Genomic DNA, 17,318 nt, shown 5'->3' with positions numbered 1-17,318 from the left:
TAGCATAAATTAAATAATTCAACTATTATTACTTATTACATTTTGTGCTTACACTTACAAATCTTCCATAATCAAGGACCTGAAAGCCCACCTAATTTCAAAATGAATTAGTATTAGATGTAGTCCGATAATAAACATGCACCATGATGAACAAACTATAATGTTGGTTATAATCATTTCAATACAGTCACATGCAATGTAGGTAACACTCTACCCTCAGACATAACATCACAGTCATTAGTGTCACAGAAAAATACAGATAGACCTAAAAGCTTCTGCATTTGAGGTCTATGGTATCCAACTACAGATATCCCTTGCTTTATTAAACAGAACTGGTTGTACAGTTTCTGCTTAGAAGTTTAATAGTTATTCCCAGCATTTTTAGCGTTTGGCATGCTATACGTTTGTGTGTGTGTGTGTGTGTGTGTGTGTGTGTGTGTGTGTGTGTTTTAAAAAGTAAGCTCAATGCCCAACATGGGGCTTGAAACTTATGACCCCAATATCAACAGTCACATGCTCTACTGACCGAGCCAGCCAAGAGCCCCATAGCATGCTAATTAAATGGTCATCTGCTTCATAGAACAAACACATCTAAGCTTATGTATTTCCTTTGTCTGAAAGCACTCACATATTTTGGCTGGAATAATGTGTTTTGTCAATACTGTATGTATCTCTGTGGAATAGTGCATGTATACTCTGATCAAAATAATGCACAAGTGCCACTGTAACAAGGGATACCAGTATTACAGAAGGACCACTGGGACATGTGTTAGTGATTGCTACTAAATAACATGAAACTACAAGCAAAATCAACATCTAGGTATAAACTGTATCCTTTTGGAAAAACAAATGTTCAGCAAGCAAGTATAAGAGCACACACACTTCCCAAAATAACTGCAGAGAACTAGGATGAATCTCTCCATTAATTACAATACAAAAAAATATTTCATTTCTATTTGCACCTGAATCAACAAAACATAAAATTCTGGTTTTGGAATGTAGTAATGGAGCCCACCCAAATAAGCTGGATTACTCCATATCTTTGCCCAGGAGCTTCATACTAGCATACTTCCTTATTATAAATATGCAAAACACAGGCAGACCCTTACCAAATAGAGAATTCAGTGATCACAAACTGGAAATAGAAACTGGGAGACAAGGCCCACTGGTAGCCCAAGAGACTTGGTAATCAAAGAGAGGAGAAATCGAAAGAAAGAGTTCCTAGTCCACTGTACAGAATACAAAGAGGCGCAAGAAAGATGCTTCTCAAGCTCTAAGCAGTAAGATTTTAAACTAAAAAGCAAAGAAGAAAAACTCATTATAATTTCAGATAAATGCAGGGGTGAGGAGTGAAGCGGTGCAAGAAGACTGGCAAAAATTCTTATGATCTGAGGCAATCTGTCACCAGACACGGAGAGTAAATGACATAAGGGTACAATATAAAAGATATGCCAACATATAAAGGTTAAAATGACAACAGAAAAAAAGTGTTCTAAGTTCATTAATACTAGGTTGAAAATAACTTATTTATAAGTTAGAATCTAAGACAGGTTAGAACACGAAGCTCATGGAATTACCAGATTTATGTCAATTTTAAATATGGCATATTCATTATCATCTATGAACCTGACAATTTATTTCTGCTTCTTCTGGATGTGAAAACTACTGAGTTGCCCCTAGCTAGGGGAAAAAAAGTGCTACTGAAGAAACTGCAGTCCAGGCAAAGAAATGGAAAAATGATGATAGGCTTCCTCAGGCTTGAGGGCAGGTCTTCCTGCTGCGTGATTTCAAAAAGATCTTCTCCTTATCCTTTCTTTATCCAGCACGTAATGTTATAAGACAGCATCTTCAGGAAAATGTCAAGCAACATCTGCCAGATAGGAAGACACAACGGCACAGGGCTGTCCTCCCAAAGTTTGGTTCATTCTTCACCTTGAATATGGTGCATATTTATGAAACACAGAAAGCCACACTTGTACTGTTAAAAGTTGCATTTCATATGTTAAATGATGTAGAGTGATTTAAACTGAAGAAAAACATTAGCAAGTCATATTTTATCACGTTGGAATACATAAAACAGCTATAGGTAGGCCATTTTCAAATGATTTTCTCAGTCACAATCTTTATTAATTGATCAGCATTTCTCAGAAGTAAATTCTTTATATTAGTATTCATCTGTTGGGGGAGGGTAGTGTATTTAAGAATTTTTCTTCCAGGACGTTATTCGAAAATAACATGCACAAAGAGTGACAGGGATGCTCATTACAGTGTAATTTATATGGTAAAAAATTGAAAGGAACTTCCATTCCAATATATTAATCAATGAAATATATTTTGTAACATTAAAATGATATTGTGAAAGACTATTTAATGGTCTGGAAATATATTCAGAATATTAAGTGAAAGGGATAGATTAAAAAAGCATTAGGTAGCATATGACCTCTTTTTTACAACACTGCCCATTCATACATAGAAAAAAGACAGGATGTTTACCAATATGCTAACAGTGTTTATATATGGGAAGTGGGGTTACAATTACCTTTGATTTTTTTTTTGCTTATATGATATACAATAAATGTGATTATTTTTAATATATGTGTGTGTATATACATATATATACACACATACGAGGATGCATGTAATTATTTTAAAATTATCATCACCATTATCACCAGAGACACGGTTGGTCTAGGACTTGTGGTGATAAAAAAAAAACCAACAACAACAAAAAAAACCCAAAACCTATAGGTATATCTGAAAACAATTATTTACAAATGGCTTTAATAAGTTATGTTTTCCAAAGTAGCTTTTTTTGTGAAACACACATGAAATGTGGCATTTACCTTAACATGGTGTCATGTACACTAATCTGGATATATATATATATGCATAGCAATGTTCAAATAAATGTTTGATGAAGTTATAAGAATATTTTAAAAATTAACAAGCAACTTGGGAGCAATTATCCTTCCCAATGTAGTCTTCAGAAGTAGTTCTCAATCATTTTCAGATGGTCAAATGCTTAGAAGTAATATTGCTGCTTTCCATGAAATTATTGATAGACACATTAAACATTTAAGATTTTAATATAAGCAAACGCCTCCATTTTACATTAAAGATATATGCAAATTCAAAGACCTTACAATGGATAATGTATTATGCACTGGCATAATGTATATTCCACTGCCCCAGAATTTAGACAATGATTTAAGTAATACAGTGATTTAAGTGATAAATACATATATGCAAACTCTAAATTAAAGCAAAATGAATTGTATTTAAAGTGCCTTTCCAGAGTAGTATTAAAAAGCACAAACAATGGGATTAAAAAAATTCCTGATCCACTTAAAATCTGTGTCTGAAAATCTTTAACAAACTGCACTGTTGTTCAAGTAAAAATAAAAATTAAGAGGGTTCTTCATACCAAGTTGTATGAGAGTCAGAGTCAACCTTTTATTAGGAGCAGCAAAGTAATCTCACCCCCTCTAATTCAGCAGCTGAAATTATCTTGGTGGGTGAGGCTAAGGGATCAGGCTAAGGGATCAGGTAGATGGTCAGTGATATGAAAACAAATATTAAAACACTTTATACTATATTGCTGATGTCTGTTTTCCTCACATGCATTAACTTTATATACACTATAAAATGTTTTGTATGTCAAAATTTTTTTCAGCCTATTTGTAAGCAAGCACTATTCCTGGCTAATCACTTTTTGTATGTCCAAGTGGTCTAACATGCACATCTCTTAAAATCATCTGTGAAGAAAACAAATGACTAGTTGAATAACATACCTGGTAACATTACTGTACCATCTTGTTCCAGTGTTTCAGGGCTTATTCTTATGGCTGTCATGCTGTGGTTATTCACATCTCTATACAATAAATAACCCTGAAAACAACAAAAAAATTTGCTGTGTTATGTGTTAAAATATTTTTGCATTAGCTACTTAGCAGAAAAAGTAGTCATACAGGTCTGTATAGTTTCTCGAGGTATGGTAGTACGTCAGTATTGATGTCTAAAACAGACTTAAGATTAAAAATATAAGAACATGGGTGTGCTTTAGTAAGAGGAGGAACTGTACACTACTGGGTATCAATTTAACCTATTACATTCTCAGATACATACGTTAGATACACCACCCAGGCAAGACAGACATTTTGTTCAAATTATTTTATCACTTGCCAGGTAAAGAGAAATGACCACATTACTCTAACAAATATTTTAAGGAAAAATAGCTAAAATATTTTGGTTAATATTTAGAAATGAACAGGGTAGTGGTTTTAGATGGAATGATTAGCCAATGACATATCTCCATGTCTTTTTTTCTTATATAAAATACTATAGTGGCAAATAAAAATTTGATGAGATGTTTTGAACCAGGTTAAATTTTAAGAGACAATCACTGAGTAATTAATTTGACATTTAAAATTTAATTTCAAAATATCCCCAGTTGATATAGCAGAGTTATTTTTCATATAACAGCAATAATTTAATTTTCAAAATGCTTTCAAATATCTTTTATCATGTGATGATAACAAGCTGTGCAGCTGGGCAATACAGGTATGCCAGGATATCTTTATTCTATATCCCTCCACAAGGGAGCTTGGACTTAACCTCTCAGGAACGGACAGTATGGAAATAAACCCTCTGGCCCTCTGTTCATCCTTCGCCTGCTTCTCTACATGGGAGGTGCAGTAAAGTATCTGATTTCTGACATCTATTTGGCCACGTTAGTCAGGCAATGAGATCACAGCATTGAGAGAGCAACACGGGTCTAGCTCTTTTCTCTTTGGTGATACTCTGCATGATCCTCCATACAGGTAGCTGTTCACTGGGCAGACCACGCACTGTTCCCCAGAAGGTACTGATTTAGACTTAAAACGAAGGGTCTAGTGGCAAGAAGCTCTAATTTGGACTCAGGTCACAGAGATACATTCCCAATTCATATTTGCTAATGTTAACTGGTGGTCTCTGATTCTTACCTAGAGATACACTTAAATGAGAATTCCAATGGAAGGCATTTTTATACCCATTTTATAGCTAAATAACAGAGGATCAAATAAGCTAACTGAGTTGCCCAAAGTCACACAGCTAGTAAGGATAAGGGCCAGAACTAAAGTAAACCTCTTATGAATTCTCAGCCAATGTTCTTTATATTACACTGTATCGTTGTCATTAGCCATATTATTAAAAAGACACTAATGTGTATCTGTTTAAACAGAGGTGACATTATTTACTGATCAGACAAGTACAAGCCACATGTTCCAAAAGACAGGAAAGAGAAGTCTGGTTTATTGAGGATATTTCCTTACCTGAGCATACCCTAACCAAGACTTTTTTTCTTTTCTGTTTCTGATGCGAGATGTAGAATTATATATATGGCCCTGAAAAGTAACGAAAAAGTTAGCCCATCAACACTTTCATAATTAATAATCAATGAAAAACAACACAATGGATGACATTTAGTACTTATGTTTCCATCATGACTTTCAAAGAAATATTATTACATCAAAATTAAACAGTGCTCTAAAAATGAAGTTGAAAACAAAACACAATTCAGGATAGACACACTTCTGCTATAATTAAGAACTGTAAGGAATCACATTACCCTAACTGTTCCACTGTATCCAGAGCCTATTTTGTATAATCCATCCTTGCATAACAGATAAAGAAAAAATCCATCATTCTGAAGTAGACATTGATCATCTTCATCAACGGTTATTTCTTTTAATGGCCACTTGTGCATTAAAGCTGCTTTCTTAATGCCGTTGCTAAACCAGTCCTGAATTTGAATTTTTCCAACCAACACTGCCTGTACACTTCTCTGTAGGGAATTCAGTATTGTTGGCACCTATTTAAAAGACAAGAAACAAATAATTACATATTTTCATACGTCACAAACACAAAACAGAGATACTTCAGTGATACATCATCATTTACGAGAAAATGAATGGTTTAGAATGATCATGGTTTTACACATCAGTAAAAACCACTAACTAGAAATTTATCTATAAGAAGCAAATCGCAAGCAGCCCCAGATAAAAATGTCAAACTCAAAGAATATTAACTTGCATTTTTGGCTGAAAACACTAATTCAATGCATCCTTTTCCAAAACACCCAATAACCAGTACTGCCTATGATTTCAAGTTCGTGGATGGAAACATACTAGATTAAGTAAAAAGTATGAACAGGGGATATAAATAAAATTATGTTGGATTAGAACACACACAAGCCAAAATATCTTTCGTATGATATGCATAATTATTAATACACTTCCTGATAACAAAGCACAAATTTAAGCAGAAGAAAACGGTGAGTACGGCTTCTACAGATGAAACAAAATTTCCAATGTTTCTCTTCCACTTTGCTTCTCCATTGATGACTAATGCCCATCAATGTCAACAATATTCCACGATATGAAAACTCATTTGTGTTAACTGTGTATTCATTCAGACTTCACTTATCATTGGACATCAATTTTTATCAAAGACCTGCTAAGTACCTGGCACTGTAACTGAGTCATCAACAGTCACCAGCATGGGACCAGCATTCTGCCAGCAGAGGAAATTCCGTTCCTCATCTTTTGTCTCTCTTTTACCACATCTAACAACACAGTCAGACCCCAGGGCACCACTCAGCCACAGTTCTACAGCTGCACTGTCCAATATGGCAGCCATTAGCTACATATGACTACTGAGCTCTTGAAATGTGGTTAGTGCTCTAAATACAAAATACACACTGGATTTTGAAGACTTAGAATAAAAAAAAGAATACAGAACCTTAATATTACATTGATTACATGTTGAAATGATTTTTTGGATATACTGAGTGAAATACGTCATTAAAATACATAATTAACCACACCTGTTTCATTTCACCTTTTTAATGTGGCTAATAAAAACTTTAATTACACACGTAGACTACATCATATTTCTACTGGGCAGCATTTTGTACAGGGAAGAGCTTTCACAGGGATAAGTGAGCCACTGTTCACAGATACATTCTCCTCCCCTTCCAGTTCTAAGGCCTCTGACTCACTCAAAATAATTTATACTATATGTACAGATAGTACGAATATATATATATAATAGGATTATATATACAACACATACATGGTTGAATACTACAAATTCTCTCCCTAGAAGCTGCTATATTAAACTTATAGCTGTTTTATCTAGAATCACTATCCACATTCCCATATAATATGCCAAAGCTTCCATTGTTAATTTTTTTGTTTCAGAAACTTTCTCTGTTGGTGTCTATTATGAACAAGGATGCCCCTCTTCCCATCCCAAATCCTCAAAATTGAGCTATATAATAATTTCTGGTTACATTAGTATTCAAAGATCATTTATTATGACTGTGTAATCATGGTTCATGAACCAAACTGTGTAACATATTACATTTCCCTCTTGTGTAATTTTTCTTTCTTTTTTTGTTAAGTCAACAATTGCCCTAATTTTGTGTTTGCTAAGTTTCCTCTATACCTACTCCTAAGTGTTCCCCATGCTCCTCTCAATAAAGTCACAAACACATCATTTCTACTTTTCCCGCTTGGCAACACCCCTCATGAAACCCTGCTCTGGTCTAGACTAAGGAAGAGGGAGGCACAGAATTTAAAATTATTCCGTATCTTGCATGTTGCAAAGCATCTTCATGATCCCTCAAACATGACTGTCAGTTGAGCTACTTATAGTGAACATCATTTTCTCTCAGAACTTTGAACGCTCTGTTATCTTTTATGCTGCTTTTGAGAAGTCGTCCAATGCCACTCTGCTTGATCTTTGTTACATAATCTGTCTTTACTCTCTGGAAGCTTTATTATCTGTTAATTAACAGTGTTCAGATTTGCAAAGCTATATCTTGGCCTGAGACTTTCCATCATGAACGTTGGGCACTCAGTGTGTGTTCTGTCAATCTGAAAATGTGTATATTCAGGGTACAGGAATTTTCCTTATAGGATTTTTAATTTCCTTCTCTCTGCTTGAACACCTATTAGGTATTGGATTTCCTAGTTAAATCCTCCAATTTTATTTTATATCACCTGTTTTCTCTCTCTTTTCTATTTTCTGGAGACTGCTTCAACCTGATCTTCTAACTCTTCTACTGATTTTATCGCTATCTTAACTTATAAAAATTCTTTCCTGTTCTGAGTTTTTTAAAGAAAAATAGAATACTGAAGTTTAATATAAATAATCCTCTCTGCGGGGCGCCTGGGTGGCTCAGTCGTTAAGCGTCTGCCTTTGGCTCAGGGCGTGATCCGGCGTTCTGGGATCCAGTCCCACATCAGGCTCCTCGGCTGGGAGCCTGCTTCTTCCTCTCCCACTCCCCCTGCTTGTGTTCCCTCTCTCACTGGCTGTCTCTATCTCTGTCAAATAAATAAATAAAATCTTTAAAAAATAATAATAGTAATCCCCTCTTATCCTTCGTCAAAATATTAATCAGTTTTCTTAGAGCTTCTTCTGTTCTCTATACTCTTTTCATCCGAATTATTTTTTACTATTATTACTGATTTGGGGGATCTGTTTTTCATGTTAGCCTAGTGATACATGGTTGTACACTTTTTTTTTCCTACTGCGGTATTTTATTTATTTTTGGTTTTTTTTTTTAATATTCCAAGTTTTTATTTAAATTTAGTTAACATATAGAGTAATGTTAGTTTCAGGAGAATTTAGTGATTCATCACTTACAGATAACAGTGCTCATCACAACAAGTGCCCTCCTTAATACCCATCACCCATTTAGCCCATCTTCCCCATCTACCTCCCCTCGAACAACCCTCAGTTTGTTCTCTATAGTTAAGAGTCTATTTAACAGTTTGCCTCTCTGTTTCTTTCCCCTATGTTCATTTGTTTTGTTTCTTAAATTCCACGAGTAAAATTATATGAAATTTGTCTTTGACTGGCTTATTTCACTTGGCATTATATTCTCTAGATCCATCCACATCATTGCAAATGGCAGGATTTCATTCTTTTTGTTGGCTGAGTAATATTCCACTGTATTATATGTGTAATATACCATACCTTTATGCATTCATCGGTCAAGGGACACTTGGGCTCTTTCCATAATTTGGTTATTGTTGATAATGCTGCTATAAACAGCAGGGTGCATGTGCCCCTCTGAATCAGTATTTCTGCATCCTTTGGGTAATCACCTAGTAGTACAATTGCTGGGTCGTACGGTAGTTCTATTTTTAACTTTTGTAGAAACCTCCACACTGTTTTCCAGAGTGGCTGCACAAGCTTGCACTCCCACCAATAGTGTACGATGGTTCCCCTACCTCTGCATCCTTGCCGACATCTGTTATTTCCTGTATTGTTAATTTTAGTCATTCTGACAAGTGTCAGGTGGTCTCTCACTACAGTTTTGATTTCTATTTCCCTGATGATGAGTGATGTTGAGCATCTTTTCATGTGTCTGTTAGCCATCTGTATGTCTTCTTTGGAAAAATGTCTATTCATGTCTTCATTTCTTATTTGATTATTTGTTTTTTGGATGCAAACTCATTCTAAGAGGCCAACATTACCTTGATTCCAAAACCAGACAAAGACCTCATTAAATAGGAGAATTACAGGCCAACATTCCTGATGAATATGGATGTAAAAATTTTCAACAAGATATTACCAAATCAAATCCAACAGTACATTAAAAGAATCATTCACCACGATCAAGTAGGATTTATTCCTGTGCTGCAAGGGTGGCTCAATATTCACAAATCAGGGGCGCCTGGGTGGCACAGTGGTTAAGTGTCTGCCTTCGGCTCAGGGCGTGATCCCGGAGTTATGGGATCGAGCCCCACATCAGGCTCCTCCACTATGAGCCTGTTTCTTCCTCTCCCACTCCCCCTGCTTGTGTTCCCTCTCTCGCTGGCTGTCTCTATCTCTGTCGAATAAATAAATAAAATCTTTAAAAAAAAAATTCACAAATCAATGTGATACACCACATTAATAAAAGGATAAGAACTACATGATCCTTTCAATAGATGCAGAAAAAGCATATGACAAAATACAGCACCCATTCTTGATAAAAACCCTCAACAAAGTAGGGATAGATGGAACATACCTCAACATCATAAAGGCCACAGCTAATAAGACTCACAGCTAATATAATCCTCAGTGGTGAAAAACTGAGATTTTTCCTCTATGGTCAGGAACAAGAGAGGGATATCCACGCTTGTCATCAGTACTTAACGTGGAACTGACAATCCTAGCCTCAGCAATCAGACAACAAAAAGAAATAAAAGGCATCCAAATCGGCAAGGAAGAAGTCAAACTTTCACTATTCACAGATGACATGATACTATGTAGAAAACCTGAAAGACACCACCAAAAAATTGCTAGAACTGATACATGAAGTCAGTCAAGTCACAGAATACAAAATCAATTACAGAAATCTGTTGTATTTCTATACAGCAATAATGAAGCAGCAGAAAAAGAAATCAAAGAATTGTCCCATTTATAATTGTACCAAAAACCATAAGACACCTAGGAATAAACCTAACCAAAGAGATAAAAGATCTGAACTGTGAAAACTACAGAACGCATGAAAGAAATTGAAGAGGACACAAGGAAATGGAAAACATTTCATGCTCATGGATAGGAACAACAAATATTGTTAAAATGTCTATACTGTCCAAAGCAATCTACACATTTAATGCAATCCCTATCAAAATACCCACTAGCATTTTTCACAGAACTAGAATAATCCTAAAATTTGTGTGGAACCCCAAAAGACTCCAAATAGTCAAAGCAATCTTGAAAAAGGAAAGCAGAGCTGGAGGCATCCCAATTCCAGACTTCAAGCTGTATTACAACAGAAGGGGGAATGGAACCATGAGAGACTATGGACTCTGGGAAACAAACTGAGGGCTTCAGAGGGGAGGTGGGTGTGGGATTGGGATATACCAGTGATGGGTATTAAAGAGGGCACATATTGCATGGACCACTGGGTGTTATATGCAAATAATGAATCATGGAACACTACATCAAAAACTAAGGATGTACGTATGGTGAGTAACATAACATAATAAAAAATTATTTTAAAAAAACCATAAAAAAATAAAATAATATGCCAAAAAAATGCTGATATTGTAGCTACTGCTGCTTCTTTGAGTAATAAATTGTCCTTCACTTCTGAAAAAAAAAAAAAAAAGCTGTATTACAAAGCTGTAGTCATCAAAACAGTATGGTACTGGCACAAAACAGACACACAGATCAATGGAACAGAACAGAAAACCCAGAAATGGACCCACAACTATATGGTCAACTAATCTCTGACAAAACAAGAAAGAATATCCAATGGAGAAAAGACAGTCACTTCAACAAATAGGGTTGAGAAAATTGGAGAGCCACATGCAGAAAAATGAAACTGGACCACTTTCTTACACCATACACAAAAATAAATTCAAAGTGGAGAAAAGACCTAAATGTGAGATAGGAAACCATCAAAATCCTAGAGGAGAACACAGGCAACAACCTCTTTGACATTGGCCATAGCAACTTCTTACTAGACACGTCTCTGGAGGCAAGGGAAACAAAAGCAAAAATGAACTACTGGGACTTCACCAAGACAAAAAGCTTCTGCACAGGGAAGGAAACAATCAACAAAACGAAAAGGCAACCATCAGAATGAGAGAAGATATTTGCAAATGACATATGTGATAAAGGGTTAGTATTCAAAATCTATAAAGAACTTACCAAACTCAACACCCAAAAAAACAAATAATCTGGTTGTACACTTAGTTTTAAGAGTAAGTTACTAAAATTAAAAAAAAAAAAAAAGTTAAGAAGCTTGGTATGAATAGACAGGATTTGACAGATCACCTGATTTGACCTCACCTCAAAATGATCACACTAAGACTGAGCATTTCATTGGAGGACCCCCCTCCAAATGCCGGGATTTGTGGATCTTTTCTCACTCTTTCTCCAAAGAAGAATCTGCCAGTCTTTCTCCTAGAAGCTGTAAGTTTTATAGCCACTGTTCTGGAAACTTAGTGAGGGTTAAGAAATTTCATTATCAATACAAAGACTTTCATTAAATCTCTATTTTCAGCCTACCTCCTAATTCCACTCTCAATTGTGGCTGGTTTCCCCTGGACTCTCTGACTCAGTTTCTTTAGACAGCAAATGTATCTCTCTGGGGCACGACAGAAGGACAGCTGCTTGGCTAAGAAGAGCTCTGGGGTTCTCTACTTTTCATTATACAGACTTCAAATCAATTTTTAGCTCTTGCCCTCACCACCACTTTCCAGGTACCTATTATTTCCAATTCCAAATCCTATCTGGAGTTTTAGGTGAAAATCAACTTACTTTCAATGGGCATTAGCCTCTTAAGGAATTTAAATTTAAGCTTTCCCCAATTTCTGTTTTTCAGAAATATGTCCCATTCTTAAAAGTTTATATTTTGAAAAAAATTCCTTTATTATATATAACCTTAGTAGAGACTAGAGAGGAGCAGAAATTAACATGTTTCTTCAACATGACTCTATTTCTCTCATGCTTTCTAAAAGGGTACTTAAGTTTTAAGATAACGCAGTACTATAATAAGAAGTCTCAGATTTCCTCCTTTTTCTCTTCTCTTGATTTACTCTCACCAACATTGTGGCAGGACCTAGAGAATTTATTCTGATTAAACTAGACTTCCTTAATCCAAGGATTCTACGTCATTTACCAATTTTGGAAAACCTTACCCATTATTTCAACTACTGCTCTCCACAAATGCATTATTGCCTTGTGAAACTCAAACTGTATTGATGCATTAGGCTTTCTCATTCTCTGTTCATGTTTCTTATTTTGTCTTCCATATCTTCCCTCTTTGTCTTTCTGTGCTGAATTCTGAATAATTTCTTCCTCTTTTATATCCAATGGTTAACTCATTCTTTAAATTTCAGATTGTAGTTTTTCTTTTTTTTGTATCTCCAGGAGTTCAATTTGGTTTTCTGATGCTTCTGATTTGTTTTTACATTCTTATTCCTTAATCATACTTGTGATACTTTATTAATTTAACCATATAAATATAAGTTTTATATTCTATTTCAAATAATTTGAATATATATAGATTAGGCAGGACTGATTCTGCTGTATTTGTTTCTACTAATTCTAAATGATGGTGCCTTTTTTTCTACGTGCTTTTTATTTGTGAGCTCAGATGTGTTTTTCTGTGGGAAGCCTTTGAAACTTGGAGTTCATTCCTCCAAAAAAGATTTTAGTCTCCTTCAATAAGGTACCCCATGGTACTATCATCCCTGCCCTACGTTAAACTCTCAGCTCAAGCTTTTTGGAACAAGATAGGTAATATGCATTTGAATCCCGAAAGAATTTGAGATGTTAGAGTTATATATTCTCGGGGAAGATTTTTCTCCCTCCACCCATAGCCTGGCCAAGACAGTTCTGTGAAATGAAGGGGTAGGTGGAATGAGGCCAAAACATGAGGAACATTGTAAGCCATGTTAAGATAACAGGCTTTTAACATGGTGTTTGGGCTAGAGACAGGGATGCAGGGACAGGGCAGGTCTATAGAGAACCTCAGCTTTTGATTCAGGGGATCTAGCAGTTGTGCACAGACCAGTGCATATTAAGCATAATATTGCAGTCAGACAGAGATGCATGCAAGTCCTATCTCTGTTAGCTGAAAGCTCTCAATGTTATAACCATACTAAACTTCTTTCAACCTTCAGTATTCCACTCTTACTCTTACCTCCCTGCCTTAGCACATGGATACCAAGAACATTCTCCCTCCACATCCCCAACACTAACACTTCCTCTCTCTGGACTGGCCAATTCAACTCATCATTTAGACTTCACCTCATATCCTCTGAGATGAGTCTACACACAAAAAATAAATCACACGATGCCTAATAAGCTCATGTGTTTATGGTCACTATATTTTAAAAATTTGGTATACGATATGTAAACGTTTGTGGTATTTCATTAAAATTTAAGAATTATTTGTTTATTTTAAGCATGTATTTAAACTGAAATTTTGTCAAACCTGGAAGCACAGTTGCAGAACGGTTTTGAAAACCACTGCATTAGAGGAACTTCAAAATAATTAAGGATCATAAAAAGGTGAAAGAAGATTTCAGGCAGGGCAGAAAGAGGGAAAAGAGTAAGAACAGAAATCTAGAGTAAGGTGATTGCTCATGTTTGACAAGGAGAGTTCAATATTGCTGAATTAAGTCCAAGAAAAGGACCCACACACCTCTTCTACTATCTCTGGCCTGCTAATAACAGGATTGAAGCAGCCCTTTCATCTGTTCTGGAGGTTGTCCAAGGGACCAGTGAAGAGCACATAACAGAGACTTAAAACTGTAACTTCTTACTCAACTTCCAGAACAATCCAAAGAAATTATATCAAGTTTGCTTTAAGGAGAATTATATTTCCCACCACTAACAACAATAAAGAATAAAGAGCTTATTCCACGATCAAATATTAAAAGCTTAAAATGTTCTATGTAAAGCTGAAGCAGCTCAGGAACAAATCAACTCATTAAAAAACTACATTTGATCCTTGAACAATGCAGGGGTTAGGGGCACTGACAATACTTAAAAACTGTGGGCAAGTTGGGAGGTGGGGGAGGGCAGAGAACAAGACAATACAAAAGAAGAGGTGGATGGGGAGCTGACACAAAGACCAGTTTAAAGATTTAAGAGTTTTTGCCAAGTTTCATTTTATTACCTTTATATACTGAGGATTACTTATATATCAACCTTGGATAGATCAAATCAGTATAACGAGTGAGAAAAAGCAGGAGACTCCTAACTGACAGAAATTAAGGTGAAATTCCAACTTGGCATCTTATGACCTTCTAAGCAGCTATAAATGAAATACCTGTATTGTTTGGCAAGCATGGCTGCCATTGTTGGTGAGGATAGCAGAGATGGCCTGAAGTGTCCTTCCTGTTTCTCCCCAAGAAGCCACCAGACTAAAGAGGCAAGCACAGGAAAGTGCTGTCAGAGACTGGCCTGTGCTGTCATTCATTCCAGTACTTCGAACAGTGATTTCCAAAAGGAGCTGGAAGAGAGACTCTGTGGATAAAATAAAACTCAATTATATTCATTCGACATACAGAACATTTCATGCATCTGTTTATTTATTTATACCTTGCCTCATTATAAAAAAAAATTCAAGGCATCTAGAACACTTACTTTGCATTAGTTCCTTCCCAGTTACCCTCTTCCCCAAAAAGTTGGAATATTTATATAAAAAGGACCTTAGAGAACATTTAGTTCAACCCCTTATTTTTGTAAATAAAAAAAATGGAATCTATCCCAGGTTGTTTAAAAGAAACTTGTCTTGAGGCATTCATACATTCAAGAAATATCCTCTCAAGTAACAGACTACTCACTGCACTTACTTTACCTTTTGGAGTGGGAAGAATACAAACGTGTAAGTGTCCAGAAAATTATATATTTGCAAAACAACAGAATACATAAAACACATGCTATAATTTTTTTTAATGTAAAGTTGCTTTATTGCTAACATAATAGGAGTTCACATTTGTATTTATAAAGAGAGTATGTAATTCATTTTATATCCTAGAAAAACCTCCTAGTCAATAGGACAGATACCCTCCCCCTTTAATGGACAATGAAACTGAGACAGAGAGGTAAACAGATTTTCCCTAAATGATAAAGCCATTTAGTGGCAAAGATGGTAAAATAACACCTGGATGTTCTACGGCCACAAGAAATTTCCACACAAAATTCCCTGAACAACTCTGCCCAAGACTAAATCAGTAGACTTCCAGGTATTTCCTCTGCAGAAGGGAAGAGGAATTTGAAAATCCTTACAGATCACGCACTCAAGATAAAAAGAAAGAAACAGAAAAAGACTGCCAAACTGAGGAAGATGAAGAGGGAAAAAGAGAGCAAAAGAAAGAGAATTTGTGCACTGCAACTCTCTGAAAACTAAAAGGCCATGTGTGGTTTATTCGCTAACTCAGAGAAAGCTAGCCTCCTCTGTCTCTCCCTCATCTCCTGTGTCTCTCATCCCAGTTATGCCCCATCACTTTCGCTTCCTGATGCCTCCACTTGCTCCGTCTCACAACCATCTTCCCAATCCATGCTATCACTGCCTTGGAATCAGACCACTACAAAGTATTCATAAATTAGCTCCTACCTTCACTTTTGCCCCTTTGTAGCCAAAGAGAATTTTTAAACCAAAAAGTCTGGTTTTTTATTTAAAATCTGTTCGTTCCTTTGTTAGTTCGTTCCTGCTCCTCTTCTTTCTGTTCTCCCCCCCCTTTCTTCACTTGCCTGTACAGCTTTCAGTCTTCCTTCCCTTCGCCCTTCCCTCCCAACTATCCTTCTTTCCCCTCATCCTTTCATCTGTCCTATCTCCATTTGTCCATCCTTCCTTCCATCATTATCCTTCTGCCCCTTCATCTTTTAATTCCTCAGCAAATATTTACTGAATTCTTCCTGTACATGAGAAAATATTCTAGGTTGTGATGGTACTCTGGCAAACAAGACAAAGAATGCCTGTCATCAAAAAAGTTAGATTCCAGTTGAAGAGAACAGTATAAGTGCTATAAAATAAACTTTTTTTAACCATAAGGAGATAGTGAGTGACTTTCTATTTCTCCTAGAACGATAGCCATCAGGCTCCTTTAACATAGCATACGATGCTCCACATGGTCTAGTCCCTGCCTCCTTCCTCACGTATGGCAAAGCCCTCCCTCCCTTCACTCTCCACATTCTAGCCAATCTTTGTTCAGTCATTCTCCTTCTTGTCTCAGAGACTTATGCATGCTGTCCTTTCTGCCTAGAAATGTAGCAACTTCTTCCTATTCGTCCTTCAAATCTCCAATGTCACATCTTCAAGGAAGCAAGTTACAGACTCCCAGAACTCCCTCTACTATCCCCCATACTATTTACCCACATCTCCAATCACACGTGTCTGTCTGATGCTAAGTCCCATAATAAAAGCAACGATGTCTGTACTGATCACCCCTGAATTATACACTCTTTGCACAGAACACAGGAGATACTTTTACATTTACATGAATACTTAAGAACATACATTCCCATCTTAAAATGAACAGAAAAATAGATGTAAGAAGAATGCTTTTTTCTAACTAGACAATTTCTAAAATCAAAATCCATCTGCTAAGAGAAGAAGCTTAGTGTATAATAATTAATCAAGCGATCCTGACGTAAGAGTGATACACATATACCTGTATTTTCATGAATAACATGAAAAAAAACCCCAGTGTATTAATGTGATTATGCTATTAGACAAAAGGAAAAAAGAGACAGATTTTAACAGAAATCTACTTTTAAAAAGCCAAATTACATCTTTGAGCTAACTAAGCAAG

The 17,318-nt window shown here is 36.0% G+C and overlaps 1 protein-coding gene across 15 annotated transcripts in view; it reads right to left on the bottom strand.

The window, feature by feature from the left end:
- MYCBP2 (MYC binding protein 2) overlaps positions 1-17,318 on the bottom strand; it is a 253,255-nt gene that overhangs the window by 194,833 nt on the left and 41,104 nt on the right. For all 15 annotated transcript variants that reach the window (XM_045810935.2, XM_087865058.1, XM_087865059.1 and 12 more), the window contains exons 5-8: positions 14,831-15,027; positions 5,609-5,851; positions 5,313-5,384; positions 3,792-3,888 (exon numbers count right to left, since the gene is read on the bottom strand). In XM_045810935.2, coding sequence (XP_045666891.2) covers positions 3,792-3,888; positions 5,313-5,384; positions 5,609-5,851; positions 14,831-15,027 — 609 coding nt within the window. The remainder of the gene's footprint in view (positions 1-3,791; positions 3,889-5,312; positions 5,385-5,608; positions 5,852-14,830; positions 15,028-17,318) is intronic.

This window comes from Ursus americanus, chromosome 10 (genome assembly GCF_024610735.1).
Source record: "Ursus americanus isolate L20-20 chromosome 10, mUrsAme1.1.p, whole genome shotgun sequence".
Taxonomy (NCBI): domain Eukaryota; kingdom Metazoa; phylum Chordata; class Mammalia; order Carnivora; family Ursidae; genus Ursus; species Ursus americanus.
The sequence above is the reverse complement of the archived record's forward strand: the minus strand, read 5'-3'. Positions and strand labels throughout refer to the sequence as shown.